The sequence below is a fragment of the Heteronotia binoei genome, chromosome 14 (assembly GCF_032191835.1).
Source record: "Heteronotia binoei isolate CCM8104 ecotype False Entrance Well chromosome 14, APGP_CSIRO_Hbin_v1, whole genome shotgun sequence".
NCBI classification, from domain to species: domain Eukaryota; kingdom Metazoa; phylum Chordata; class Lepidosauria; order Squamata; family Gekkonidae; genus Heteronotia; species Heteronotia binoei.
Window position 1 is genome coordinate 32,029,708 of NC_083236.1, and position 27,483 is coordinate 32,057,190.

The 27,483-nt window shown below is 44.9% G+C and overlaps 1 protein-coding gene across 1 annotated transcript; it reads left to right on the top strand.

Annotated features, from left to right (window-relative positions):
• Positions 1-3,562: 3,562 nt before the first annotated feature.
• On the top strand, positions 3,563-22,440 carry COQ9 (coenzyme Q9). The gene is made up of 9 exons (XM_060254140.1): positions 3,563-3,739; positions 5,730-5,901; positions 7,822-7,957; positions 10,221-10,363; positions 11,040-11,124; positions 14,639-14,743; positions 18,973-19,128; positions 20,006-20,059; positions 22,290-22,440. Exons 1-9 carry the CDS (start codon positions 3,682-3,684, stop codon positions 22,323-22,325), a joined length of 945 nt encoding a protein of 314 aa, XP_060110123.1. The 5' UTR covers positions 3,563-3,681; the 3' UTR covers positions 22,326-22,440.
• The last annotated feature ends 5,043 nt before the right edge of the window (positions 22,441-27,483 follow it).

Genomic DNA, 27,483 nt, shown 5'->3' on the forward strand with positions numbered 1-27,483 from the left:
GGCACTTTTATAAATGGAACAGGCTTTTTTTTAACTACACGGTGTTCTGATTTTGTAACCCAGTCTTATAGTTTACTGTATAGCTTGCAATGTAGTATTACATTGTTTTATATTTTGTAATCCACCTTAAGTCTCATTGAGAAAGACCAGCTATAAATAAATACTAAACAAATAATTACTACATATTTCCCTACTCCTGGATACCTAGTAGCATCAGTGGCCCAATTTTTTTAATGACTTACTCCCTACCTTTCTCCCCAGTGGGGACCAAAAACAGCTTACAACATTCTCCTCTCCTCCATTTTATTCTTACAGCAACCCTGTAAAGTTGGTTAGGCTGAGAGCGTGTGATTGGCCCAAGGTCTCTTGGCAAGCTTCCACAGCAGAGTTGGGATTCAAACCTGGGGTCTCCCACACCCCAGTCCAACACTCTGATCAGTGCACCACGCTGGCTCTAGTTTGGAAAGTTCAGCTAGTGAAGAATGCTTTTAAAGCCCTTTTCTCGGGCCATATACCTCAGACAGCACTTACTCTCATAAAGAGACCCTCCTCCATGAACCAAGCCAAGGAGGGGCTCTTTAAATTGCCATTTTATAAAGGGGCTAGACTGATACCCATGCTTAGGAGGTCCTTCTCTACAGCTGCTCCAGAAGTCTGGAATACCTTGCCTTATGAGATTTGATCATCTGTAAAAATGCAGCCAGTTCCACTGAGGACTCAACACTTTTCTGTTTTGTTTTCTTCTATTGTCTTCTCATGTGGCTGTTTCAGTATCTGAGCTTGTACTCCCTGCTATTTGTACGCTTTCCTATTCTAGTACAAATAATGATTTTAAAAAGCTTTAGATGCCTTTGTTTTGATGGCTTTTAAAATAGTGAACTCTTACTACGCCATAATATAGTTGGTGGGGAAAGCTAACACATCTTGTATATAAACAAAGTAATGGAGAAGGATCTGCTCTAAGGAATTCAATTGATACCTGAGTCTAAGAGGGCAACTGCAAAGAGGAACAAGGCCATCTCTGTGGAGCTTTTTGCTGAAGGAGGTTGGTCAAGATCAGCTCAAACACACCCTTTTGCAGGCAGATGGGGCCTTTTTTAATTACAGGAGCCAGGGAAACTGCTGCATGGATGCTTATTTTGTCTGGAAGTTTAGTACAACAGGCAAGAGACTGAGCCACAAATCATGAAGTCCCCGATTTAAATCTCATTTTTTTCCTGCCAGTATTAGATTCCAGGGAGTATCAGTGTTTCTGTACTGCAGTGAAGGTATTAACACATAAGGGAGACTTGCGCAATCCATTCTTTCCAACTCCACAATGTGGGGATAATAACACAGCTCTCACATGGTTGTTATATTAATTGCAATTGTTATCCATTGCAGAATCATCATCCAAGATTTAAAAAGACTCAACACTTGGTCCTGGACCAAGATGACCTGGGTTCAGATCTTTACTTACTATAAAACTTACTGTGTGACCTTTGGGTCAGCCATTCTGTCTTAGCCTAAGCCACCTCACAGAGATATGATGGGGATAAAATGGAAGAGGGGATGCCCTTCTGAGCTCTTTGGAGGAGTAAGGGCAGGATACTTTAAAAGGACACTAAAAATAAATAAATAGCACTCTATAGTGTACAGCAGTTTTAGAAACACAATTCTGAACACTCAATCAATGGTAAATGTTCTACTCTTTGATGGCTTTCTTTAAGCATTTAAAGGGGTGTCACTTAGAGGAGGGCAGGCTGTTCCTGTTGACAGCAGAGGAGAGGACTCACAATAATGGGTTTAAGAGCAGAAAGGTACTGGCTGGATATTAGGGAAAACTTTTTTACAGTAAGAGTCGTTCAACAGTGGCATCAGCTACTTAGGGAGGTGGTGAGCTCCCCCTTGCTGACAAGTCTTTTAGCAGATGCTGGATGAACACTTGTCAGGGATGCTCTAAGTAGATCCTGCATTGAGCAGGGAGTTGGACTAGATGGCCTGTATGGCCCCTTCCAACTCTGTGATTCTACACTGCCACATACTCATCTGCGTAAAAGGGCTTGCTCTATAAAATAAACAGCACCAATCTGGGTAGACTGATAATCTGACAGTCTAAGGCAGTTCTGTCTGCAGAATCACTGAATTCAATCTCTGGTGACTCCTGCAGTTAAAGGAAAGGAGCCTCCACATGAGACTCCAGAAACCTGCAAACAGTCACAGTCTTAGTAGACCAATGACCTTGCTCAGTAGAAGGCAGCTTAAAGAAGGGTTGATAGGCCAGTGCTAAAGCAAGCAAGAGGTTCCAGATTCATTCCTCACCACCTCCCCTTAGCGATGCAAAAAGATCTGCTGCAAATCAGAGGAAATATGACTTGACAGTTTCACAGGTTTGTGAGAGATTACAAAAGTTTACACAGACAATCAGTGAGATTAGTTTTTATGGTACCACACTGGTCTTTTGCTTTATTTTGTTACAACAGAGCAACACAGCTACCACACAGGAATCAGCAGCTTGGGAGGGGGTGTGTGTGTGGAAGAGATACTATCTGTAGCCTCCACCTCACATCCAAATTCTATTTTTTACAGCAAACAGATGACAGCAAGGAAAGATGACAATCTGGTGACAGCAAAGAAAGATAAAATTAAAGACCATGACTGCTCAAAAAAACAGTTGGAGCGGGCAGTGGGTGGGACATGGTGTTTCCTTTGGTGCAGTGGTTATGTGATCCCTCTCAGCCCCACCCACCTCACAGGGTGTCTGTTGTGGGGGGAGAAGATATAGGACATTGTAAGTCGCTCTGAGTCTCTGATTCAGAGAGAAGGGCGGGGTATAAGTGTGCAGTCTTTTTCCTGCCCTCCCAAATACTCTCCCCTTGAAAGGCCAAAACCATCAGATCCATCTCCCTCCCATCTTTAGAGCGGGCAAAGACCCTCCATCTGGTTTTCTTTACATTCCTTCTACATTGCCAAGCAGCAAAGCCCCAGCGAGTAGAAGTGCTAACTCTGGCTTGAGAAATTCCTGGCGATGGGTGGCATCCTTTTGGAGTTCAACGTTTGGGGAGGGGGGCCAGCAGTGATGTGATGTCACTCTAGGACTCCTGTTTCTCCTGGACTTTCTGATGCACCATAGAGTTCCCCTTCTTAAGCTGACATTTCCTCCAGGGGAACTGATCTCTGTAGTCTGGAGATCAGCAAGAATTTCCGACCGCAGCCCTCCCCTGGAGGTTAGTCTTCCATGGCCAGGGAGAGACCTGTGTCGTCTGCTGGGAGAAGGGCGCTTCCTTGTCCTTGAACAAGCCCCTCGCTTCCCTCAGAGCAGCAAACCCCTCACAACAAGCCCACCCAGAAGGAAAGGAAAGGAAGGAAGAGCCTGAAACCCCCTCACGTACCCGCTCTCCTTTCCGCCTCACGACACAGCCCCGCCAGCCGCCTCCTCGCTCCTTTTAGCCGGGTCTTTTCCGCCTCTTGGTTCCCGCCCAGCTGCCGAGGCTCGACCTCTTCCGTCCCACTTTGCCCGATTTAAAAATGGAGGCGGCCTTTGTCTCAACAGCCCGCTTGTAGCTTCTGGCCCGTTCAGAAGATGGCGACGGCGTCGACGGTAGCGGGTGTACCGGTAACACTAGCCCACTTCAAACATGGCGGCCACGGCCGCCAACGTCCGCAGTGGTGTTTCCCACGGTCTCTTTGCCCACTCTAAAGATGGCGGCTGCGGCGAGCCTGAGGAGAGCGGGTTGGGGGTTGCTGCGCTGCCAGGAGGGTGAGGTTCTCCGGTGGGGGGAAGGAGAGGGGAAATGGGGCCGGGAGGTGGCCGCCCGCCCTTGCCCCTGTGTTGAGAAATGAGCCGTAGAATAGGGGAAACTCCGGCTGCAGGAAATTAAGGTGGAAAGGTGAGGTGAAGGGCAAGAGGCGCCAGGAGATTAGTAGTGGCTTATTTGCATGAATTAGCCTAATGGGTGCGATCCAACAGTTGTAGTCGCAGGGAAGACTCTTGGGTTTCCTTTTCTCCTGTCGTTGAAGGGAATTAGCAGGGGCTCATTTGCATATATTAGCATATTAAGTATATGCTGCTTATTGGGGTGATAAAAAGAAGTTTTTGTGGATTTGGGGCCAGGCTGGTATTTCTGTGGCTGCAAAGATTTCTTGCCAAAACTCAGCCCACTCCTACTCTCAATCCATTTTGTTTGCTAGGACATACTAAAACAGACAAGAGTGTTTCTAAGCATGTGCAGATCATTGCCCCTCTTTGTACTGACCTTGCCAGGAAAAGTGGCAGAGCTTCAGGATCAAAGATGATTACATCTCCTCAGTATAACTTTTATGTATAACTTTTGCAAGGTTTATGACCACATATTTAATTATTATTTGACAGACTGGAGGATGGATTCAGGGCTGGGTGTACATGTGTGCTTGTGTGTATCGATCGAGTACATTTTCCCCCACCCTTCTAAGGAGTTTAGGGTTGCCATAGATGGCTGTCCCTTTGCCATTTTATCACCTCAGCAGCCCTCAGAGGTAGGCTGAGCTGTCTGGTCCAAAGTCACCCAATGAATCTACACAAGCTCCAAAATCTAACATCCAACAAATAGGGGTTGTAGAGCCCACCCCCTGTACTGAAATCTTACAAAGTGCATTTCAGGACCTAGCACTATTTATGAACCTGCCTAGTGTCTGCCCCCAGTCCTTTCCAGGAGATGTATATTGTGAGCTCCCAATTGAAGCTTAGCTCCTCAGATGTGGGGGGATCGATTCACATATTGCGTGATCAGAGGAGGCTCAAGATCCCTGCCCGCTTTCATATCTTGGAATGATGTGCTGTAAACTCGATTTTTAATGCTGTATTTAAATTCATATCCTTCAATGTTTTGTAAGCTGCTTCAGGTAGGTTTCTAGAGAGGCAGCATAAAAATGTTCTAAATAAATGTGTGCACCAAGTATCCGCAGTAGTTCAAATACCAGTTTCCTGGAGTGGTTTCAGGTCTGGAAGGGTGCATGGGAGTGAGACTTATGCACTATTTCCCCAAGCACCACAGTCCCAATCTGAATCGGGACCTTTCAACTTGAGGATCTTAAGTTTTGACTGGAACCTCTCAGCACATCTGCTTGACCAGGCAGAGTCATTAGGAGCAGCATAATAGGTCCTCACATATGCGGGGCCATTGCTTGTAGATTGGCATGGGTGAAGGAACTACCACAGAAAGTGGTGTAGTCCAGTAGGTAAAGTCTTGGTCCTGGGTTTGGATGTGCACTTACCTGCTCAAAGTTGAGGTTGGTCAGGGCCTATCTCCTACCATTTTATTAGTAGCACTGCCTCTTTTTTGGACAACAGTCTGGGTTGTTGGGTACCAGATGTCTATGTTTTTATTCCGATGCCTAAACTAAGGAGCTATTTTATAGATTGTAACTTAGTTGTTTTTGTAAGTATGGTTTTATGTGCACTTGTTTAATTGATGTTGTGAGCTTCCTCCGACCCAGGCAAGGGGGTGGGGTATAAGTATAAAAATAAATAAAATAAATAGAAAGCTGCAAAGTGCTATGGAGCAATCCCATGTGCTACGGAACAATCCCGTTTTCTTTCACCTTTAAAGCCTCATATTTTATGTGTTTTAGCTTACCAAGGCCTGCACACAAACTGGTTCACTGTATAATAAAGCAATCCTAATGTTCAAACGGTCCCACAGTGAACGCAGCCAATAATGATATAGTGCCACACATAACGATTCATCTTACTGAACTGGTCTGTGTTTCAGCCATCACACGCCAGCTGTACCCAGCCCAGCGTGCCTTCCATTCTGCCACTGCATGTAGACGAGCTTTGGATGAGCCGAAACAGCAGCCCCCACAGTCCTCTACCCAGCAGCCTTCAGAGTCTCAATCAGGGGGAGAACAGCATGATCAAGAGCCTCCGTATTCACGCCCCAGGTAACCTGTGTAGCACTGTGAGATCTCTCTGTTCCCAAACCAACAGTCGGTTCCAATGTAATCCTCTGAAGCTCAAGCAGGGGGTTATGTTGTTGAGCAGTGTCTGCTTGGTTTGACCCCAGTGTCTGCTTGGTTTATTCACTCCCTTCCCAAGCCAAAACTGCAGAGCAATGTGAATAGCATCTTCCACTGCCTACCCAAAAGCAGAGCGCTAAACGTCATGTTGCATGGGGAAAGCTGTATATGTATTTATTGAGATGGTTATACCTTGTTTTTCTCCTCAGTGGTGATCCTAAGTGGCTTACAGCATCATTTCCCCTACCTTCTGTTTTTATCCTTGCAACAAGCCTGTGAGGTAGATTAGGCTGGGAGAGAGAAACTGACCCAAGGTTACCTGGTGAGCTTCCTTGGAAGAGTGGGGATTGAAACCTGGGGCTGGTTTCACATGATTTTATCCTGTTGGGAAAAAACTCACTTGAGTTTGATCCGTTTCCAGGCTATCAGACAGCCGCCGTTGAAGCTGCAGGATCCCAGCAGCAGTCCTGGTTGCCCATTCACACTGCTAGCGCAGCTTAACCGCGGACCAGCTGCAGAAAGGGTTTTTTTAAAAAGTCTCCCAGTGTGTGTGCTCAAGCAGAGAAGTGCACAAGCGCACCTCGGAGAGGGGTTAGGAAAAAACCCCCATCCCTACTGGAAACAGCTTGGCACGATCACACAGCTCTTCCGCTTATGAGTCGCATTGGGGCATTCAGACAGCAGCTGATTATGAGACCTACATCCAATTCAGGGGGATTCTACCAGGAAAATCCAGGTAGCTTTTTAATGCGGATAGGATACATCTGGAGACAGTGAGAACAGGTGCAGCTCGGAGGGCAGATGTGCTTGTGTGATCGTGCGCTTTTAATCCGAATGGGAGGCAGGGCTAGGTCAGGCCAAACCTCCTGTGTGAAACCACCCTGGGTCTCTCAGATCATAGACCAGCATTCTGGCCTCTGCACCACACTGGCAAAATGGATCTCTAAATGTTTTTTCAATATGTAAGAAGCACCTGTGGGAGTAAGGGGTGTTCATTGGGGCAGGGGCATGTTCCTAATAGAATCAACCCCCTCCCTCAAAGTAGTTATTAGCCAAGCATGGACATAGGAGGGAACTCTGGGAAATCTTATACTGACCTGAGGTTTGTTTTATTATTCATTTTCTGCTAATTTTATGTCCCTCGGCTTGTTTTAATGGCCTGTTTGGATTTTTTTATATTGATTTTTAAAAATAGCCCTCCTCAACAAGGACTCTGGAGGGGTAACATAAAAATCTCTTAAACAAATGAATAAATAAATATTCTTGCACTAGAAATGATGGTTATGTAAATGGGGGTCAGGGTAACAAAAGGCCCCAAGGTTTTTTTTTTTTTTAATTGAAATTATTACAGGTGTGAGTTCTTTGCAGCCTTGCTTTTTTGGGGGGGGGGCGTTGAGAAACATTTTGGTGTAATGGCTAGAGTGCTGGACAGGTGAACGTAGACCCGAGTTCAAATTCCTAGCCATCTGTCACTCTTTGAGCCTGATGTACCTTATAGGACATTTTATGATGATAAAAAGGGGGAGAGAAGAAGAGTTGGTTTTTATACCCCACTTTTCACTGCCCGAAGGAGTCTTAGAATGACTTACCTTTTTCTCCTCATAACAGATACCCTGTGAGGTAGGTGGGGGCTGAGAGAGCTCTGAGAAAACTGTGACTGATGTAAGGTCACCCAGCTGGCTTTATGTGGAGGGGTGGGGAATCAAACCAGGTTCCCTGGAGGCTGCTGCTCTTAACTCCTATGCTACAGCTGGCTCTAAGGAGGAGGGCTGTGAACTCTTCCCTGAGCTCTTTGGGTGAAGGGCAGGATGAAAATGTGATAAAGATTTCTTCTCCCTCTCCCAGTTACACTGATCAGGGCGGTGAAGAATCAGAAGGTTATGAGAATGAGGAACAGCTGCAGCTTCGGATCCTGACAGCAGCTCTGGAGTTTGTGCCAATTCACGGCTGGACAGCAGATGCGATTGCTGAGGGTGCCAAGGTACACAAGGCTAATTCCCCGGGGACCATGAGGGCATCCTTGAGGGCCAAGGAGTTCCCGAAAGAACTGATTTGGTGCTATTCTACTGTGGTGACTTGTGAATTCTAGGTGAAGAACTTTAGCCCCACGTACAGCCTTGCAGAATGGCAGTTCCCAGGGTTGCATGATGCAGAAGGTTTTTAAATGTGTTGATCCCAGAAGACTGTTACCTTCTTAGTAAATCCTTGCATGTGCTAAAACCTTTCCCTGTAGCTTTGCTTGCTTTCGGTGTGCCAAGTAACATTGTCCATAGTCATATTTTATGTCCCTAAAGTAACAGAATGACTTTTAATCTGGAAAAGAAAAAAGAAGTGCTAATGTAGCATTTTTTCCCCAGTTTTTCCAAAATTTTCCATTTTTTTCCAGAAAAAAACTGGGTTTTTTTCCAAGCTTCAAAATTTCTGGATATTTCACATCTTTAGACTCGAGGCTGGGCGAGTGTGTCAACATGGCAAGTGAGGTTCAACATCACCAAGCATAGCCAGCTTCAAGAGGGGATTGGATAAACATGGAGCAGAGGTCCATTAGTGGCTATTAGCCACAGCATATTGTTGAAACTTTCTGTCTGGGGCAAGTGTTGCTCTGTATTCTTGGTGCTTTGGGGAGGCACAGTGGGAGGGCTTCTAGTGTCCTGGCCCCACTGATGGACCTCCTGATGGCACCTGGGTTTTTTGGCCACTATGTGACAGTGTGTTGGACTGGATGGGCTATTGGCCTGATTCAACATGGCTTCTCTTATGTTCTTATGAATTGAAACCATAAAAAGACAGTATTTAAAGGGCGTAAAAATATTTTAAAGGTGTTAGTTAAATCCAAATTACATAGTTGTACGTTGTGTTGCATTCTCTAAGTCTCCTGGTGGTCATGGTCATTGCATTAACTTAGGCGATGAATGTGTGTCATTTGGCTGGTAAAAGACCTGGTTTTGGGGTTTCTGGGGTTGTTGGTTTTTTTTGAACCAGCACAATTGATGATTTCTTTTGTTTCTGTAATCTGGAGGGCCTTCACTAACCTGCGGCCTTTGGATGCAGATATTCAATGCAATGCCCAAATACTGAATAGATTTTGCTTCAGCATCCATCCTCATGTGCAGTGCAGAAATGCCTAGATCAGAGATCCCCAGGGGCAAAGTACTGCCACCATCTTTCCTAATGCCAAGTGTTTTCAGAAAGTTGGTGAGGCCAGATGGACTCCTGCCCAGTAGGGCTTCAGATTGCCAATTTGAGATCCAATTGGCTGAAAAGATTAAAATAATTTTTCAGCAAGAGCTGCCACTCTCTCTTGTTCCTCTTTCCCAGTGTATTTTTTAAAATTAAACCTTCTTATCGCCTGGATTTTGGCTTCCCAGATGGCCACATTGTGGTTTGCCCATCATCTTGTGTCAGAATTCAAAATGTGCCCACAGCCTCAAAAAGGTTGGAGACCTATCACCTAGGTTTTCAAGCCACCATCAAACTACTAGATGGAGCCAAAAAATGAGATGAAAGTGACCAGAGACCAGTTAAAGGGAAATAGTGATGGCTTGTATCAAATGGCACAGTTCCCCCAGCAGAACGCATTTCTGTTTGCAAAACAGGGAGGTGGTGATTTCTGGTGAAGCAGCCCTCTCATCCCAGATCCGTGCTTTTTTAACCTATTCTGTTCCTGAAAATATGCAAGCCCCTAGGAACAAAATTTCAGGGGATTCAGTGAGCTGTTGCAGGAGGCGGAAGCAATAAAGTCAGCTCAGGAATGTCCCCATGCTCAAAGTCTGAAGATGGCTGGATGCATGGCAGCACTTTGGGGTTTATATAATGCAGTATAAAGTAGAAGATCTGAAGCTGTTCACAAACATCTCAGGAATCCTTACTCCAGCCTTGCAAGTTAGGTCTATTCAGTGGAGTTTACTCCCAGGAAAGGGGTCTTAGGGCACATCTGACTCCTAACCCTGTTAAAGGGCAAGTGATGGAGTTCATTCTTAATATAAAACAACAGAGAAAACAGGGTGGTGGGACTCCAGGAAGATCATGAGTAGAGCAATAAGAATGAGAAATGAAATGAAGCGATAAGAACAGAGACAAAGGATTTAGACTGGGAGTTGGGAAGACCAGTAAGCCAGAACGTTACAGGATAAGAATGACCATCTAAACGAGAGTTTCGTTTGACTTGCTAGATTAAAAGGGCACGCTTCATTCAGGAAAAGTTATCAAGAGAGAACTCAACCTGTCTCCCTTCCTTCTTTTAGTCACTGGGTCTCTCTGTTGCCGCAGCAGGGCTCTTTCAGAACAACGGCAGTGAACTGGTCCTGCACTTTGTGTCCCAGTGCAATTCCCAGCTCTCTGAACTTCTGGAGGAGCAGCACAAGCTGGTGCAGCTGGGTCAGACAGAGTAAGTACCACGCAGCCATAGGGCGGTCATGTGTCCCAACAGAATGCAGAATCTGGGGCTCTTGGGAAAAGGAAATGAAATCTGTTAAGGTACGTTGGAGGGGACAGGTGGGATGCTGGAATAAGGTTGTGAAGGCAAAGACTTACAGGACTAAATGGTTTCTCAAAGAGATGCTTCAGAGAAAGAGAAATTATCAAGGGAAGAGTTGCCAGGAATCCATGTGCAGATTTATACCAGTGCACTGAAACAAGTGCTCAGGGTGCTTCTGTGTATATGGTGATCTCATGCATACCGTAACTAATAATAATACGTTAGCAAGATGAAATGCCTAGGGTGCAGAAACTGTATAGATTGTTGCTCAGATATATCAATTATCAGTAAGGTTGTGGAGTCTCAGTTATGCAAATAGGCTTTCCTATACTGGCTCCTTGTTGAGCTCTTTCTCTGAATGTTGGCATAGTTTGGCTCTTTAATTAGAAAAGGCTGCTGTGTTAAAAGCTGTATCAACATCAAAGGCAGAAATATCGGATATTCAAAAGTGCACCTTGGAATTTTGTCCTAATTGAGATCTTTGTGGTGGTAGCTTTCCTCATGCTTCTTAACTTCTAAACTTGATTGAAGAATAAGGTTCACAGCCAAATTACAATAAGTGCTCCTTTCCCCCCCTTTGTTAAAGGAAGAAGAAGACAGACCAGTTTTTAAAGGATGCTGTGGAAGCCAGACTGCGGATGCTGATTCCATATATCGAGAAATGGCCCCAGGTACAAGACTAAGAGCTGTGTTTGCATTCATGGTTTTATCAAAGCTGATACAGAGTTATATTCCAGAGGCTGCATGTAGTAGAAGCTAGACACCTCTCTGACTACTGTGCACGGGCTCTGTGTAAACTGTGACCATGATCTTTCAGCATCCCCTTCTGTTTGAAAGATGGGTGCTCCCGATATTGTCCTCTCTAAGTCTTGGAATATGAATTACTAGTAGTGAACACTGCAGAATGCCAAGGATTCTTGGTTCCAAGTTGTAGTGCTGTGATATGAATAAATGTATCCCTTTAGGGGTATATCGCATGCATGGGTTTACTGCAAAGGTCTTGCAAAGGCAGTTGGCTGGGGGGTTCTTTCTTATGTTTTTAAGCCTCTGTGGACTAGCTTTGAGGATACGATAATGAGTCCCCCCTGCCTTTTATCAGGAAACAGGTTAGCAATAAGGGTGTTGTATCCATGTTTTTCTTTTTGGTTTCTCTTCATCTATAATCTCATCTATTACTAGCGCTTTAGTTCATATTTTTCTATTTCTAGTCCTGTTACTTTGCATAAGCTGTCTTGAGTCTCAGTGAGGAAGACAGACAATGGTGGAGAAAAGTGCTGTCAAGTCGTAGCCAACTCACAGCAACCCTGCAGGGTTTTCAAGACAAGAGACATTCAGAGGTGGTTTGCCAGCACCGGTGTAAGCCAAAATGCCCTCAAAAGAGGTTGGGGAATTGACAGGTAGGCAACTTTGGCTCAAAAGGACCTAGAATCTATGTATACAGGATTCCACGTCCAGAAATTATTGCTAAATTTACCAAGGACACTAATTAGGTAAAACAATTATGCATTTATTACAGAAAAATATAGAACACACATACAAGATAATAGATATATATAACATACATACAGACCTAATAAAAATAGAGAGAAATATATAGAGGTAACATAAGGATGGACAAACAGGGTGATAATTACCGATCGTAGTCTTCGAGGAAGGCTCCAATGGCGACAAACTAGGGCAATGGGGGAAGGGACCCTCAACTGATCAGGAATCGGGGATGTATCTAAACAGCAGGAATGGGGTACTGCTAGATGCACACCTGTGGGGAGCTGGGTCAGAGGTTATAAGAACTACCTTGAGCCCTTAGGGGATGGGAGGTGCAGGGGCGGTTGACAGGTGGTGACCTCAGAAAAAAGGGGAGATTCCGCAATCACCACAAGGGCTGGACTTTTGCGGTGTCCAATGGCCATTTTATTGGAGGCACTTGATTGGGTACCCATACCTGGCCAATAAGCATACCTGACCCTGGTTACCTGATTGGGCCTACAGGTAACAATGGGAAAAGGGGGAGGCTCCAGGGTGACCATTAGTGAAAAGAATGAGTAAAATTATTGGGGTGAAAGGGATTAACAAGCTATCAAAACTCATCTAAAAGGTGACAATAGATGGCCAAATTGCTACCTAAGGTAACACCCGATCTATACAAAGAAGCTTGGCTCTAGCTGAAGATGTTCTTCCTCTTCTTCACTCCTCTACTGGCACCATCCTTTGTCTTGGGTTCCATTGGACAAAAGCTTAGGCAGTCTGACAGGATCCATGCCTAAGATAAGCTTGATTGCCTTATGCATAGGTGACAGCTGTTGAGTACGTGAGTCTCCCGCTTCGCTGTCATGGAGTCTGGCACTGCAGGAAGATAGTTGCTGATGATGTTAGCCTACCAACATGGATTTCATGATCAAGGCTGGAAACTGTCTGCCCGGACAGTTCCTGACGGCGCAACTTCTTCCGCTGCAACGGCCGAGATGGTGCGCGTATGGAGCGACTGGAAACCCATCTGTCCTCCTGGTTAGCACTCCTCCAGAGATACCGAGTGCTGCTGCAACATTGTGGCTGTTAGTACTCACATAAGTCCCTTACATTCTGGTAGACAAAACCCACATTTTCCTGGCAGATGTGTGTGAGTTGAATCTCCAGGCACCTTGGCAACCAAACAGGCGACTACAATGTTCTGAAATTAGGGTTTTTTTTCTCACACCAGTCTTTACAAAGCAACCCTGGACTTGGTGGTCTCCCAATACTAACCAGGGCTGACCGTGCTTAGCTTCCGAGGGCTGACAAGATTGGGCTAGCCTGGGCTATCCAGGTCAGGGCTGGCAAACTAAAGAACATAAAAAAATAGCTACAGCCTGTTTGTGGTGCCACAAAATCCTTAACGGGCTCTGCTGCTGCATGTTGGGCAACTAGTATCTAGTATATGGACGTTGTACTTGGAGAACTTCATATGAGAATTCCTTCAGAGTCATCTTCTGTACAGGATGCAAGTGAAGTCAGCAGGAATCAGTAGGGTTGGAATAGTTCTGATGAGGGTAGTAACCACAAGGGGTCCACAGTGAGGAGGCATTTATGGTGCATGAGAAGGCTGGGCAGATAAGGAACAGAAAACAGTAAAAGCTGAATGTGCTCAATTAGCCGGAGTTCAGTCTGAACTTTGGCCGATTTGCAAACTCCAGACTGAGCTTGGTTCGGGTGTTCAGACACCCTCTCCACACACAGGCTCACAGCACTTCCGGGAGGTGTTGGACACTGTCCCTGGCATGCCTGCATCATTCAGAAGTGACATAAGCATATCACCTGATGTGCTCACATCACTTGCAGATAACATGAGTGCATTAGGGATCGCACCTGATGCCACCCAGAAGAGGCATGTGTGCATTGGGGAGCCAACACGTGTGCATCACTTCCGGATGATGCAAGTGATCCAGAGGCAGAACCCAATGCTGCCTGGAAGTGATTTGTGCACATCCCTGGGGGACCTCCAACCAGTTCAGTTCAAGCAGGCTTTGCTTAGGGGTTTGGTTTGGGGCTGCTTGGTTCACGAACCCCAAATCGAACCTGACTTTCCTGGTCTGTGTCCATCCCTATGTTCGGTGCTCAGAGGAGAAACTGAGACAGGGCTTTTTTAGTGGTGGCTTTTTGCCTGTGGAATGGCCTTCCCCTTGAGGCTTGCTGGTGTCTGCTCCTACTATCTTCCAGGCAAAAGGCTAAAAGGTTTCTTTTAATTAATGGGTTGTTCTTTTTCACTGTGTTTTACAGTCTGCTTCTAGCCTAAGAAGTGTGTTATGAAACTCCTTTTAAGGGTGCTGCAGGCTGGGTTTTTTTCTGCTTATGCCAGTGTTTTAATTGTTAACAACTTCTATGGTGTTCCTTTTTCCTAATTATGTTTGCTTCCTAAGCCACCTCAAGCAGGCTGTGTGGAAAGGCAGCATGGGAACCACCTGAATAAATAGGATCATGGGTCCAGAGAACATAAGAAGAGTCCTTCTGAATCAGATCAGTGGTTCACCTACTCCGGCATCCTGTTTCAAACAACTGACCAACCAGTTGCCCTGGAGTCCCTAACAAGCAGGGAGCAGAGGCCATGTCCTCCCCCACTGATGCCTCATAGCACTGGGGTTCAAAGATTTTCCTTAAACATGGAGGTTTCTTTTTGCCTCATTAACTTATATGGCTTTTGGTTCTTCCCAGGCAATCAGTGTGCTGTTGTTGCCACAAAATATCCCAGCCAGCCTGAACCTCCTCACAAGCATGGTGGATGACATGTGGCACTATGCAGGGGACCAATCCACTGATGTAAGTTCCAGCATTGTACAGATGTTGTCTTTTAAAGAACTCTAGATAGCAACACAGAGCTCCGAAAGCACGTTGCTTTGCATGGAAGAAGCCTGCTGAGCAAATGGTTGAGCAAATTATGCAGCTGAGGCATTGCCTTTTGTCTTCCAAATTTGACGTTGCCAAATACTAGGAATATGAGAGAAGGTTGATATTGCATTATTTTCTTTGATTTGTTTTTACTTCACTTACACCCCACTTTTCTCCCCAGCAGGGACCCAAACTTAGAGCCAGTTTGGTGTAGTGGTTAAGAGCGGTGGACTCTAATCTGGAGAACCAGGTTTGATTCCCTGCTCCTCCTCCATGTGAAGCCAGCTGGGTGACCTTGCATTAGTCACAATTATCTCAGAGCTCTCTCAGCCCCACCTCCATCACAGGGTGTCTGTTGTGGGGGAGGAAGGGAAGGTGATCGTAAGCCGCTCCTTTATGTAGTGAAGAGCAGGGTATAAAACCAACGCTTCTTCTTTTCTTTTTCAAAGCAGCTTGCAACATTCCCCTTGCCTCCATTTTAGCTTATCAACAACTCTTTGAGGTAGGTGAGTCTGAGAGTGTGTGAAAGGACCTAGCAAGCCTCCATGGCAGATTGGGGAATTGAACCTGGGTCTCCCAGATCCTAGCCCAGCCCTGTAACCACTACACCATGTTAGCTCTCAAGCTTTTTAAAACCCTTCATGACATAGAGCCGGGGTTGCCAGCCCTGGATTGGGAAATTCCTGGAGATTTGGGGCAGGGCTTAGGGAGGGCAGAATTTGGGGAGGTGAGAGAGTTCAGTTGCACTGTGATATCCCTCTAGAACTTCCTAGACTCCATGGTATTCCACTGTCCACCTTCTGAGGCTGCCATTTCCTCCAAGGGAACGGATCTCGGTAATCTGGGGATCGGTTATAGTTCTTGGAGAACGTCAGGCCCCACATGAAGAACGACAACCCTCCGTAGAGGTTACATGACTGAAGGACTGCCTTTCCTTGTATGTTCCCGTGTTGGCAGCTTTGTTCCTCCCAATAGGCTCTGTTGTCTATATCTGCACTGGTCCCACAAGGACTAGAAAACGGAGTAGTTTTTGTAATGGAAGGTGAGCTTTTCACAATGCCAACCTCTGAGCCAAGTGCTGCATTACAAGCCAACATAGTGACGGCATTCGATAATGCTGATAATACTTCTCTGTCTGCCTTATTTATGCCTTGCCTTTCTTTGTGAACATGCCCAAGGTGGTGTGCAATAAAGCACCTATTTAAAAAACCATTAAAAACAGCAATAATAATACAATATAAAAACCACCCAAATGAAACGGCGCTTTTAGAAGGAGATATATTTAAAGCCGGCTGCAAAAAAAGCAGTTCATATTGCATTAGGCTTTTTAATTATAAAGTTGTTTTCTTTTTAGGGAAGTTGCAGGGATTTTTTTTTAAAAAATGTAAGTGACACAGAGATGACTTGGGCGTTCTCCAGCTCAAGCCTCAGCCGTGCTGCTCGGGCTTTTCTGCCCCCAGCCAGGCTGACAGAAAATGAAAAGAGCTGTTCAAAAGCCATTCCTTAAGCAGCCGGCTAAAAATATCCAGGACTTATAAGGGCCGTCATCTTTCTGACGCGACATAAAAACCAAGTAAATTATATCTTAATTAAAGCAATTAATGAATTACTCGATCCATTATAAACACGAGCAAAGGATAGGAAGAGCTTTTGTTTTCTAATGAATGGGTTTAATAAACTTGCTCAAAAATAAAACAGCAGCCGCTGCGGAGGAAGAGGAAAAGTAGCACACGGGGAAATTAAAGAAATAAACCAGGAAGCCGAATAAAAGATGGTGATCTTGCACCAGGAAACAAAAAGTTCTTAGAGTCTGCAAACTGCACTTTTAAAAATCAGCCAAAGATTCCTAGTTTACTTTGTTTTCTGCTGTCCCAGAGAATGGGGTGGGGGTAGGGAATGCACATGCATCACTCATGTAAAGCTGCCTTATATGGATTCAGACCATAGGTCTTGTCCACTCGGAGTGGCAGCAGCTTTCCTGATTATGTTTTTTGCTGATTATGCTGGAGGTGCAGAGGATTGAACACTTGGGGTGTTCTGCTTGCAAAGCCAAAGCTCTGCCACCGAGCCACAGCCCTTCTTCTTAACTTTCACACCTTTCTACATAGTTATTTGAAAAGTTGCAAACTGTAGCAAAATTCCTTTCTCTTGCAGAAAGGTGTGTGCATGCCCTTAAGGTTCTTGCAGCTCTGGTCAGCTGAATGGATTGGTAATCGACTCTGTTATGCAGGGCAGCTTCAAGAATTAGTTCTTGTTAAGCTGGCATACTTCCAATAGACATTGGTCCAGAGAGAAAACCACTTCCTCACTGATCCACAAGTCCAGGGTTAGATTGTCAAACCACAAAAGACATGCTTACAAAGAATTTAGATTCACTAAAGAATCTCCTGTATGCTTTGTTGACAGAAGATTTCTTCCAATATCTCTGGAAACCACAGAGTGCTACAGCACAATGTTGCACAGCATCTGGGAGCACAGCTGGGTGCTTGCCTGATGCCATATCAGCTGCAGCCAAAAATACTTCTGAGTTTCACTGTGCAATTTCAGCTGACACACTGAAGCTATGGGGATAAGCAGCAGTTTTATTTTAATCAGCACTGTCCTAAGGGTTCCTAGTATTGTCCTAAGAACCATGTTTATTCATAAGAACACTGGATGGTGGCTTACTTGGTGTTTCATCTGCATTTCCACATTTATTATACGATGCTGGATACAGTACAGATATTGAGGTAACTTTCGAATGGGCCAAGGGTCTGTTCCAAAGTATGCTGTATATTGCAAATTATTTTCAGAGTGGGAACACGTAGGACAGAGTCCCACAGCACTTGACAGATTTACTGGGCATGTATTTTTTTGCGAACACACTTATTCAGGAGTGTGATGTGTTATCCAGTAGTAAATAGTGGGTCTGAAAGACCGTGTTTATGACCAGTGTTCCCTCTCTGCTGTGGAAGCTCGTGAGCAAAGATTCTAATTTCTGAACTACTGGCATTAAAGGTGTGAGCTGCTACATAAATTAGTTTGTTCTGGGGCCATTTTTCTTGAGCAAAGACACAAATGTGTGCCCTGGAGGCTAAAAAACTGAGCTAGCTCACACTCTTTAGAGGGAACACTGTCCCTCTAAACACTTGTAGGTGATGTGGGCACCGTCTCAAAATGTCAGGCCGTACCTCTAGCATTTCATGGCCTTTTGGCCTCACCGTTTACAGTTTTTCTTCCTATGTACCAGACACATAGATACAAAGATGAAGTGGTTTGCAACAGTAATAACTGCTGATAATGTAACTTTTCTAGCTTTGCTGATTTAAGAACTGTTGTAGGAGAGATCCTTAAACTACTGCATAGCTCTTTCTAATTTACTGTCTTGTTTTTTGTTATTGGGCTGCTCTTAATTACATCGTTCATTTTCAGTTACTGGATGTGTTATTTATTGTGCCATGTATACTACAGTTCTGTAATCACAAGCATAGAAGTCAGTACTGAGCATAGGAATGTAGCACTCACACACACACACACACACACACCAAGAACCAGCTTAAAAATAAGTTTGTTCAGACGAACCTGAAATTAAGAGGATAGCAGCTGGTGAAATCTGAATGTCAGAAGGAGCTGAGTTGTATTGTTTTTGGTCAGTGTTAAGGTTGCCAACCAACTGGCAATAAAACCGGAGTGTCACGGATGGTTCCCCACCCTCACTCACCCAGGTTTTCTAAGCTATGCAGTTTAGGTAAATAGACTTCCACAGTGGTACAAAAAAGAGGCTCCTCTCCCCCACTGATGTATTTTTAAAAGAAAAAAATCAAGAGTTGGCCGCACTGCTCATTGAATGAGGCTTTCAGGACTGCATGGTGCTCTCTTCTCTATTAATAACAAAAGTAGAAATACATACAAAGCAAGCATATCAAGCACAGACTTGCTTACTTTGCATATGTTCTTACAGATTGCAGAGTTCATAATTTTTTGCTTTGAAATTTGTGCTACGTTAGCACTGGAATTTGGGGATTTTTTTTGGTAAGTACTGCAGAGTGTACAAGGTGCTGAGCCTGTTGCTAACAGGAGGGGAAAATCTCACATACATGAAGCTGGTGGTTTGCTGGCGAAATCTTAAATTTCTTGCTGGTGCTGGCGTAACCTTAGTCTCTCGATTCCTGCCTTCGCAGTTCAATTGGTATACTCGCCGGGCAGTACTGGCTGGCATTTACAACACTACTGAGCTGGTGATGCTTCAAGATACCTCCCCTGACTTTGAGGACACCTGGGCCTTCCTAGAAAACCGAGTAGCCGATGCCATGAACATGGGTCACACAGCTAAGCAGGTGAGATAATAATTCCCAGTTCATAAAGGAATGTGCCCTTGCACTGTTCATGTGAGCTGTTGCTTCAGCCATTCTCACATACAAATTTGTTCCTTTTGAATCTCAGAAGTAAGTTCATTTAACTGCTTGTGCAGTTGGACTGTCTGGCGCTTGATGTTATTTTTATGGGTACCTCTTAACATTTCTGGCATCTAACATTTCAAGCACCCGAATGTGCTTCTCACCAGAGTTTCTAGCATCTTAGCCATATGCAAAGCTGCACACATCTAAAGAAACAAACATTTGAGAAGATACCTAGCTCACCATTTGATTAAAATTGCCCTCAGGGAAAGTTTGCAAAATGTGAAAGAATAAAATGCAGTTGTACGATAAAGGCACATCTAAAGCAGCAGCAGGGAGACTTCATTGCATTGGTTGAGGAAAAAGCCGATTTCTGAGCAAGTTTAACTTCACCATGGTTGGCTTCAGAGCTGCCCTGTTGCTTTTGTCTGGAGCATGCTGTGTCGCCACTGCCTGTGTGTGCCTCTCAAGAGCCCACTCAAGCCCCGTGCTTGGATGCCACCCTTTCTGATTTTTTGCAATTCCTTCCAACCCAGTAACTCACACTGTCTGTGTCAATGATGCCTGTTTGGTTTATCCAGGGCTTTTTTTGTAGAAAAAGCCCAACATGAACTCATTTGCACATTAGGCCACACCCCTGACATCACCATTGTTTCACACAGGGCTTTTTATAGAAAAGGTGCAGCAAGGACTTATTTGCATATTAGGCCACACGTCCCGATGCCAAGCCAGCCGGAACTGCGTTGCTGTGCGTTCCTGCTCAAAAAAAGCCCTGGGTTTGAAAAACTAAGTTGTAGCACATGTGCTTGTTTCCTAGATGCAGGCAACAGGAGCTGCGCTCATCCAGGGCCTCATGGGTGCTGCCGTGACCGTAAGTAATGCTAGACGCAGGATTTCATCAGTTCTCGTGCAGGAGCTGGCTGTTCATCCTTCTCACCCACTCCTCCTTTTTGATATATTTACTTCATTGATATCCCACCTTTCTCCCCAGAAGGGATCCAGAGTGCCACACATCATTCTCCTCTATTCCATTTTTCCATCACAACAACCTTACAAGGTGGGTTAGGCTGAGAAAGAGAGCAAATGGCTCGAGGTCATCTAGGAAGCTTCCATGGCAGAGTGGGGATTCGAACCTGGGTCTTCCAGATCCTAGTCCAACACTCTAAGCACACTGGGGGTCTAGCCCACAGATCAATTCTAGAGGGCTCAAAAGTGATTCTGGTTGATCCTAGTCTGAAGCATAGTGACCAGAGTGTCATAGGACTGGAGTGACCGGGCTGCGATCCCCACTAGGTTGTGATGGTCACTAAGTTATTTTGATCCATCCCTCTCTAAATGTAGGGTTGTTAAGGAGATAAACCAGAAGAGGGGAGCCCTACTGAGCTCCTTGGAGGAAGGATGGGATAAAATCACAATAGACCTATAGTGAATTCTTTCGCATAGGAATAATCTTGTAATAATTTCAGTAGAGAAACTCATAGAAAACTTCACATCAGAAATATTTTTCACACACACTTTTTAAAATTTTCCAGTGCAACAATATTTATTATGTTTCAAATGGATGGATACAAACATAAATGGGAACAGTGGAAAAGAAACAGAAAATTATTTCCATAATCTATAAGTTTCTACTAACATAGTTTCTATTAATCTTTCTCTTACTTAACTCTGACTTATAAAAAGCTATTATAAAATTTTCTTAGTCTTCTTCTATCTGATCTAATACTAAAAAAAAAAAAAGAAAATAGGATTTTCACATTAATATGGTTACATTCTTATTGCTCTAGTTATCTAAGACAACTAGTTTTTACATTCCATATTTTTCTTTAATCCATTCGTATAGTGGAAACCAAAGTTCTTTTACATCTTGATTGGAGCTCTTCAGCATATTTGTCAAAATGTCCATTGCAGCTACTTTTAGAATTTTTCCCAAGAGTTCTTCATTTAGTGGCTTTTTCACACACATTTTTAAGGGAGGACTGTCCCAGGATAAGGACAGTGAGTTCTGGTATCATGTTTTTGGCTTTTCTGTAATGCTAGAGCAGAACCAAACATTATGTTGCAAGAAGAGTTTGGGGAGGGGGTGGCCCTAGCCTCAGTGCTGGTCAGTATTCTGTCACATATAATTTGAGCTCAGTTAATATAGCAAGGCAGTGCAAACGTGGGGGGGAGAAAGATTTTTTAATCCAACATGAGGTTTTGCTAAATTGTTTCATTAATGAACACAAAGGTTCTGGGTATCCTTCCCAATCCATTTGTGCCAGTTGCCCTTTCTCTAAATGAATGGCTTACAGAGGTTTTTTTTGGTGTGTGTGTGTTTTAACTGTCAGGGCACTGTTCTATAGAGGAACGCTTCACATTGTACATTTTGGGCACACAATTATCCTAGGGCAGTGACTTTGGAGTCTTTCTGTCACCCCATGTGAATTTTAGCACTGTTCACAAATTACAACAAGCACACACACAGTCTGTGTACAGTGTGCACTTTTTCTATAGAAATGCATTGAGTCATTTTCATGTTACTGCTAAATGTGTGGTTTGAACTCTCACTGGGTCCCTGGGTTCATTTGTAATTGGCTTTCCCGTACATACAGATGTATGTTGGCTTTCCCATACAGACAGATTCACGCACATAATGTGTGGGATATATGCTCGTCATTCTCTGTAGCATGTGAAAAGGGCTATGATGTAAAACAAAACACCACATACTGTGTGTTGCAAGGAAGATCTTTCACGAAAACTTCCCTCACTGTCTCGATCTTCTCATAGAGAAATCCCTGATGTGCTTCCAGGAATATGCAGGGTTACCAAGTATACAGGTTGAAGGCAACTGGAGAACTGACAACCTCCACTATGGAGAGCTTGTAGTTCTGACTTCTCATGAGCAGTGGCAGAGTCCTACACTGTGGGATTGTGGCATATGATTTTATTTTCCTCATGGTGCTACCCAGGGCTATTTGTGTAGGAAAGGCCCAGCAGGAACTCATTTGCATATTAGGCCATACCTCCTGGCACTAAGTCAGCCGGAACTGTGTTCCTGTACGTTCCTGCTAAAAAAAAAAAAGCCCTGGTGCTACCTATTGTTTTTGCCTACTCTACAGATAAAGAATATCTCAGGACTGAGCCAGCGTCGATGAAGCAGAAGAGTCGGGAAGAAGACCCATCATGGAACAGCATGCAGAACTCTTATCATATGAATGCTAAACTATCACATCATGTCTTTTAGCGCTATTAAAACAACACAATTCACCAGCCTGGTCTGAACCTACATTTTCTGGGCCATGTAAATCATGCCAGATGGAGTTTTACCTCTTCATCCCAACAACAAAAAATTATGCGCAGGCTCCATTTTATAGAAAATTTTTTAGAATGAGAATTTCTGATTTTTGCTCTCCCCGATAGATCCAATGTGTACACCAGTTTGGTGTAGTGGTTAAGTGCGTGGACCCTTACCTGGGAGAACCGGGTTTGATTCTCCACTCCTCCACTTGCACCTGCTAGCATGGCCTTGGGTCAGCCATAGCTCTGGCAGAGGTTGTCCTTGAAAGGGCAGCTGCTGGGAGAGTCCTCTCCAGCCCCACCCACCTCACAGGGTGTCTGTTGTGGGGAAGGAAGGCAAAGGAGATTGTGAGCCGCTCTGAGACTCTTCGGAGTGGAGGGCGAGATATAAATCCAATATCTTCTTCTTCTACACCATTAGCATCTTGGAAAAGGATGAGAACGAGTCACCTTGCAAGCTGTTTTTCTTCCCTGACTATGAAAATCATTGCTGGAGGTGCCTGTTAAGATATTAGATTCTCTTTGCTTCCAGTTCTTTTCCTGGTGTCCAGGGATGGAATTCTGGCAGGAGCTCCTTTGCATATTAGGCCACACACCCCTGATGTAGCCAGTCCTCCAAGAGCTTACAAGGCTCTTTTTTGTAAGCTCTTGGAGGATTGGCTACATCAGGGGTGTGTGGCCTAATATGCAAAGGAGCTCCTGCTAAAATTCCACCCCTGCTGGCATCCACTAATGCCACTAATTAGCCCACTAATGGCTCCTCATTAACGAGGAGGGCCCAACCCTCTTTGTGAATGTGTGATTTCCTCTATTCCCGGATGCCGACAGGCCTAAAAATTGCTTAGAAGAGTTTGTGTAAAACAGAACATTGAAATGGTTCCCTCAGCAATAGCTTGCAGCTACTCCATGCCGAGAGTGTTTCCAGCGTACCGTGACAAGGAACTCCTGCTGCAGTCCATGCTCCAAGTTAAGTATGCTGCTGGCAAGACCGAAGAATATACCCCTGAAGCTAGCCACATACCACCGTCTGGTCTTAACTGAATCCTCAGTGGCTTACTTGCATGCTGTTGGCATGTCAGCGATCTGCAGCTTAGGTGGGTTTCACTGATATACTAAGGTTGCACACATTCGGTGTCTGCTGCTAGGCACAGGCAGCATTGCGCAAATAAGTTTTCACCCCACCCCTCCCATGAGCATCAAACTTAGGTTAAGCTTGGCCCAGCTAGCAGCCAGACTGCAGGAAAGGAGAGACCTTCAGTTTGCCCTAAGGCTTGAGTTTGGTTTAAAGAGGGCTGCTTCCCGTGTCCGTGTTCATCATTTGTTGATGAGCATCTGCGAAGGGGCCAACAGAGAGAACTATATTCCACATATTGCTTCAAGCACAGAGCCATTCAGCAGGGGTTGGAATATTAGCTACCAGTCCTCCAGTAGTCAAGTCGCATGCCTGTTCATTGGCATTGGGTGATATACATATTAAGCCTCTTTCAAAACAGCTTTACTGACTTCCTGGGGCAATTCAAGGTCCTGGTTGATCCCCTGTAAGGGCCCTTCACAGCCTGGAAGCCACATCCTCAAAGGACTGATTTTCTGAAAGGGCCCACGGACAGGGCAGCCAGATAGAAGAAGACGATGACATTAGATTTATATTCTGCCCTCCACTAAGAGCCTCAGAGCAGCTCCTTTATCTTCCTCCCCCACAGACACCCTGTGAGGTGGGTGAGGCTGAGAGGACTCTCACAGCAGCTGCCCTTTCAAGGACAACCTCTGCCAGAACTATGGTTGACCCAAGGCCATTCCAGCAGGTGAAAGTGGAAGAGTGGGGAATCAAACCTGGTTCTCCCAGATAAAGAGTCTGTACACTTAACCACTACACCAAACTACCTCAGATACAAGAGGACCAGTTTGGTGCAGTGGTTAAGAGCACGGACTGATCTGGGAGAACCAGGTTTGATTCCCCACCCCTCCACATGCAGCTGCCAGGTGACTTTGGGCCAGCCGCAAGTTCTCTCAGAGCACTCGCAGCCCCACCCTGCTTCACAGGGTGTCTGTTGTGGGAGAAGAACGGAAAGATTTGTAAGCCACTCTTGAGTGAAAGGTGGGGTATAAATCCAGTCTCCTCATACAACAAAGTAGGCACATGTCATTTTGGTGGTGTTCCCAGTTCTGTGGTGTGTGCTACCAAAAATGCTAAAAATATCTTTGTTCCTAGCTTGCTTTTATGGCTTGCAAAGGTGTCCTTTCCCACAGGTTTTTCTCTCACAAATGCATCTAGATTGCGAGCTGTTTTGGCTGGGCACATGGGTTATTTTTAGTTTCTAAGACCAATTGCATTTCTGTTTTTATCTTCAGCTGTTTTGAAATTTAGGTAGGGACACGAGAGCAGCCCTGCGACACCAGAACAGTGCTTTCTTTTTCCAACATGGTGTTTCCCCAGAATGCCTACAAACTCTGCACGGAGGCCAAAGCCTTCCTCTGTGGTAGCTTCCACACATGACATGGAATATCCCAGTAGCCATCAAATAATGGCCATAGAGCCATGGATTTGTCCAGTTCCCTAAGGTGGAATAGAAATTCTCAAATAAGATTCAGAATGACACACCTTTAAGTAAATGGAGGCAGTACAAATCAAGATTCCATTGAGGCAGTCGATGGACCTGGTTCTTGTGCACTGACTCCCATTTGCTTTGACTTCTGTGTGTCAATCCTCCAACAACCAGCCTTCAGTGCTCCCCAAAGGGAGCTGTTGATCACAAGCATGAGGATTTGTTCGTCTGGCCATTAAAAATTAAGTGTGTTGCTTTTCCTCAAGAGGCTGGTCTTGTGCCCTTTTATTGTGGTGGTTGTTAGGAACTCTGTGTTCAGTGCAAAGCACGTGTATGCATGCACTCACCCACCCACTGTGCTGTGGCCCTAATGGGAACGACGTGGTACTCTATATCGATGAGGTCTGTTGGGACCCTGTTAACTGGCAGGGCTCTGGTTCCTCCACGCTGGGATTTTCTGGGAATGAGCACAGCCTTCCCTAGACAATATGCAGCATCCTCCAAGAAGCTTCTCGCAAGGAGGAAGATGCTGCTTGCAGGACTGACAAGGTGAGTTGGAAAGTCAGTATACCGTGCTGGCCTGCAGTTCGCCAGCCATTGGGCTCTTACTGAATCAAAGCTGTTTTCAGATGGACCCTGAAGCCAAACAGGGCTGACCCTGGTAAGTACATGGATGGGAGACCTTGGAATACCAGCAGTTGCGAGGCAGGGGCAGGTTTTATTCAGCCTCTTCTGAACATCCTCCAGTAGGGTTCAGTCACCAGAGGTCGCCAGGACTTCCAAGTGCACACACAAATACAAAAATATCCCCCCACCACCCAAAAGCTACTTTCAGCTGGCACACAGTGTCCCCAGTTAAGAAGAGGACAGCTTGTATTTTCATGTGGTGGTGGAAGTGCCATCAAATAAAATCACGGCTGATTTATAGCAATCCCCTCGTGGGGTTTTCAGGGCAAGAGATGCTCAGAGGTGCTTTACCATTGCCTGCCTCTGCAAAGCAACCATGAACTTCCTTGGGGATCTCCCATCCAAACTGACCCTGCTTACTTTCCAAGATTGGATCAGTGGTTTGCTATCCCTGAAATGGTAGGAGGCTTTTTCCTTTGTGCCTCCTGAGTCCCTTTTCTAATTTTAGCAGATGAATGTTTGCCGATTAGCGCCGACAAGCTGTCTTCCTTTAAAACAAAAGCCCCAGCGTGACTATCTGTAATACTTGCAGGGCTGCCCTTCTGCTGGAAGATACTGCCGGCTGGTCTTTAGATCACACGGCCCTCTGAGAACTGGTTGAAGGTGCGGGAGCACAGAAAAAGCATGGAATAAAGCTCTAGGCTTGGGATTTTGCTCCTGCAAAACCTCTGCTCTAGGTTTTCAAAGCAAGCACTTTGTGTGTGACCTTCAGTTAACTGCTGTTCACTTAACATACTTCACAGGGTTATTGTAAGAATAAACTAGAAGAAGGAAGAACTATGTATGCTCCCTTGAGCTCTAGGGTGGGAATAAAATCTGATAGCTACAAAAGGGCGGATATTGCCCTATATTTCATATATATATATATATGTATATTTTCCAATATAAAGTACAGTCCATTAATTTGTAGAATAGCCCAAGGATACTGGTGAAGCTTATGCTCTGTGGTTGCTGGAGGCTACAGTGTTCCATTTGAAAGAAACTTGGGTGAGACACTAATTGAGAAAGGACAGAGCTCTTGAGGAAGACACAAAACTGCTTATATTCAAATAGCAAGTCGGCTCCGGGATCCTTCTCTCCTATTTGGAAGCTTGTCTCTTGTTCAAGAGAAGTCCCATTGGCTAATGGAAGAAAGGAGAAAAGCACTCTCTATGGGACTATATTTGTTAGAACACCTGTTTTGGGACTGAAAAGGTTTTTCACCATTCATGGACTGTATTTTATATTGTTTTACTGTTCTGCACCGTAATATACTTATATATATGTTCTGAATTGCATGGTCTTTTCATTGTTCTTGTCTAGTTTGGAGACTGTTGTGCCTTGTGTTTTGTTAGCCGTATTTCATTACCCCTGGATTTTAAAACACAAAACCGGACTGGGATAGTGAGTAATGTTTCTTTATTGACTGAGCAGTTCCATTAAAAAAAGAAAAACCCAAAAACATTTTTTGGCAAACCCTTTATGAGCTCCTCTTTGTCGTCATTCAAGCTTGTCTGTGCTTCATATAATCCAGGGCCAGCCCAGTTGCCGTTCCCTATCCGAGCTTTTCCTTGTTCCAACTTCAATTACATCTCTAGGGCCATGTTGCATTGTGGGATCGCCCCGCTCCCAGACACAGTCCTTGAAGATTCTAACATGGATTAGGAGCCCAGCCAGAAGCACACTTTGAAAAAAAATGCCGAAGATGGTGCTAGGGAGAGGGGGTCCAACCACCAGAAAGCATTTCCCTAGGCCAAGAGGACCTTGTGGCTGCCTCTCTGAAAGCTTTGAGGAAGAGCCTCATCAG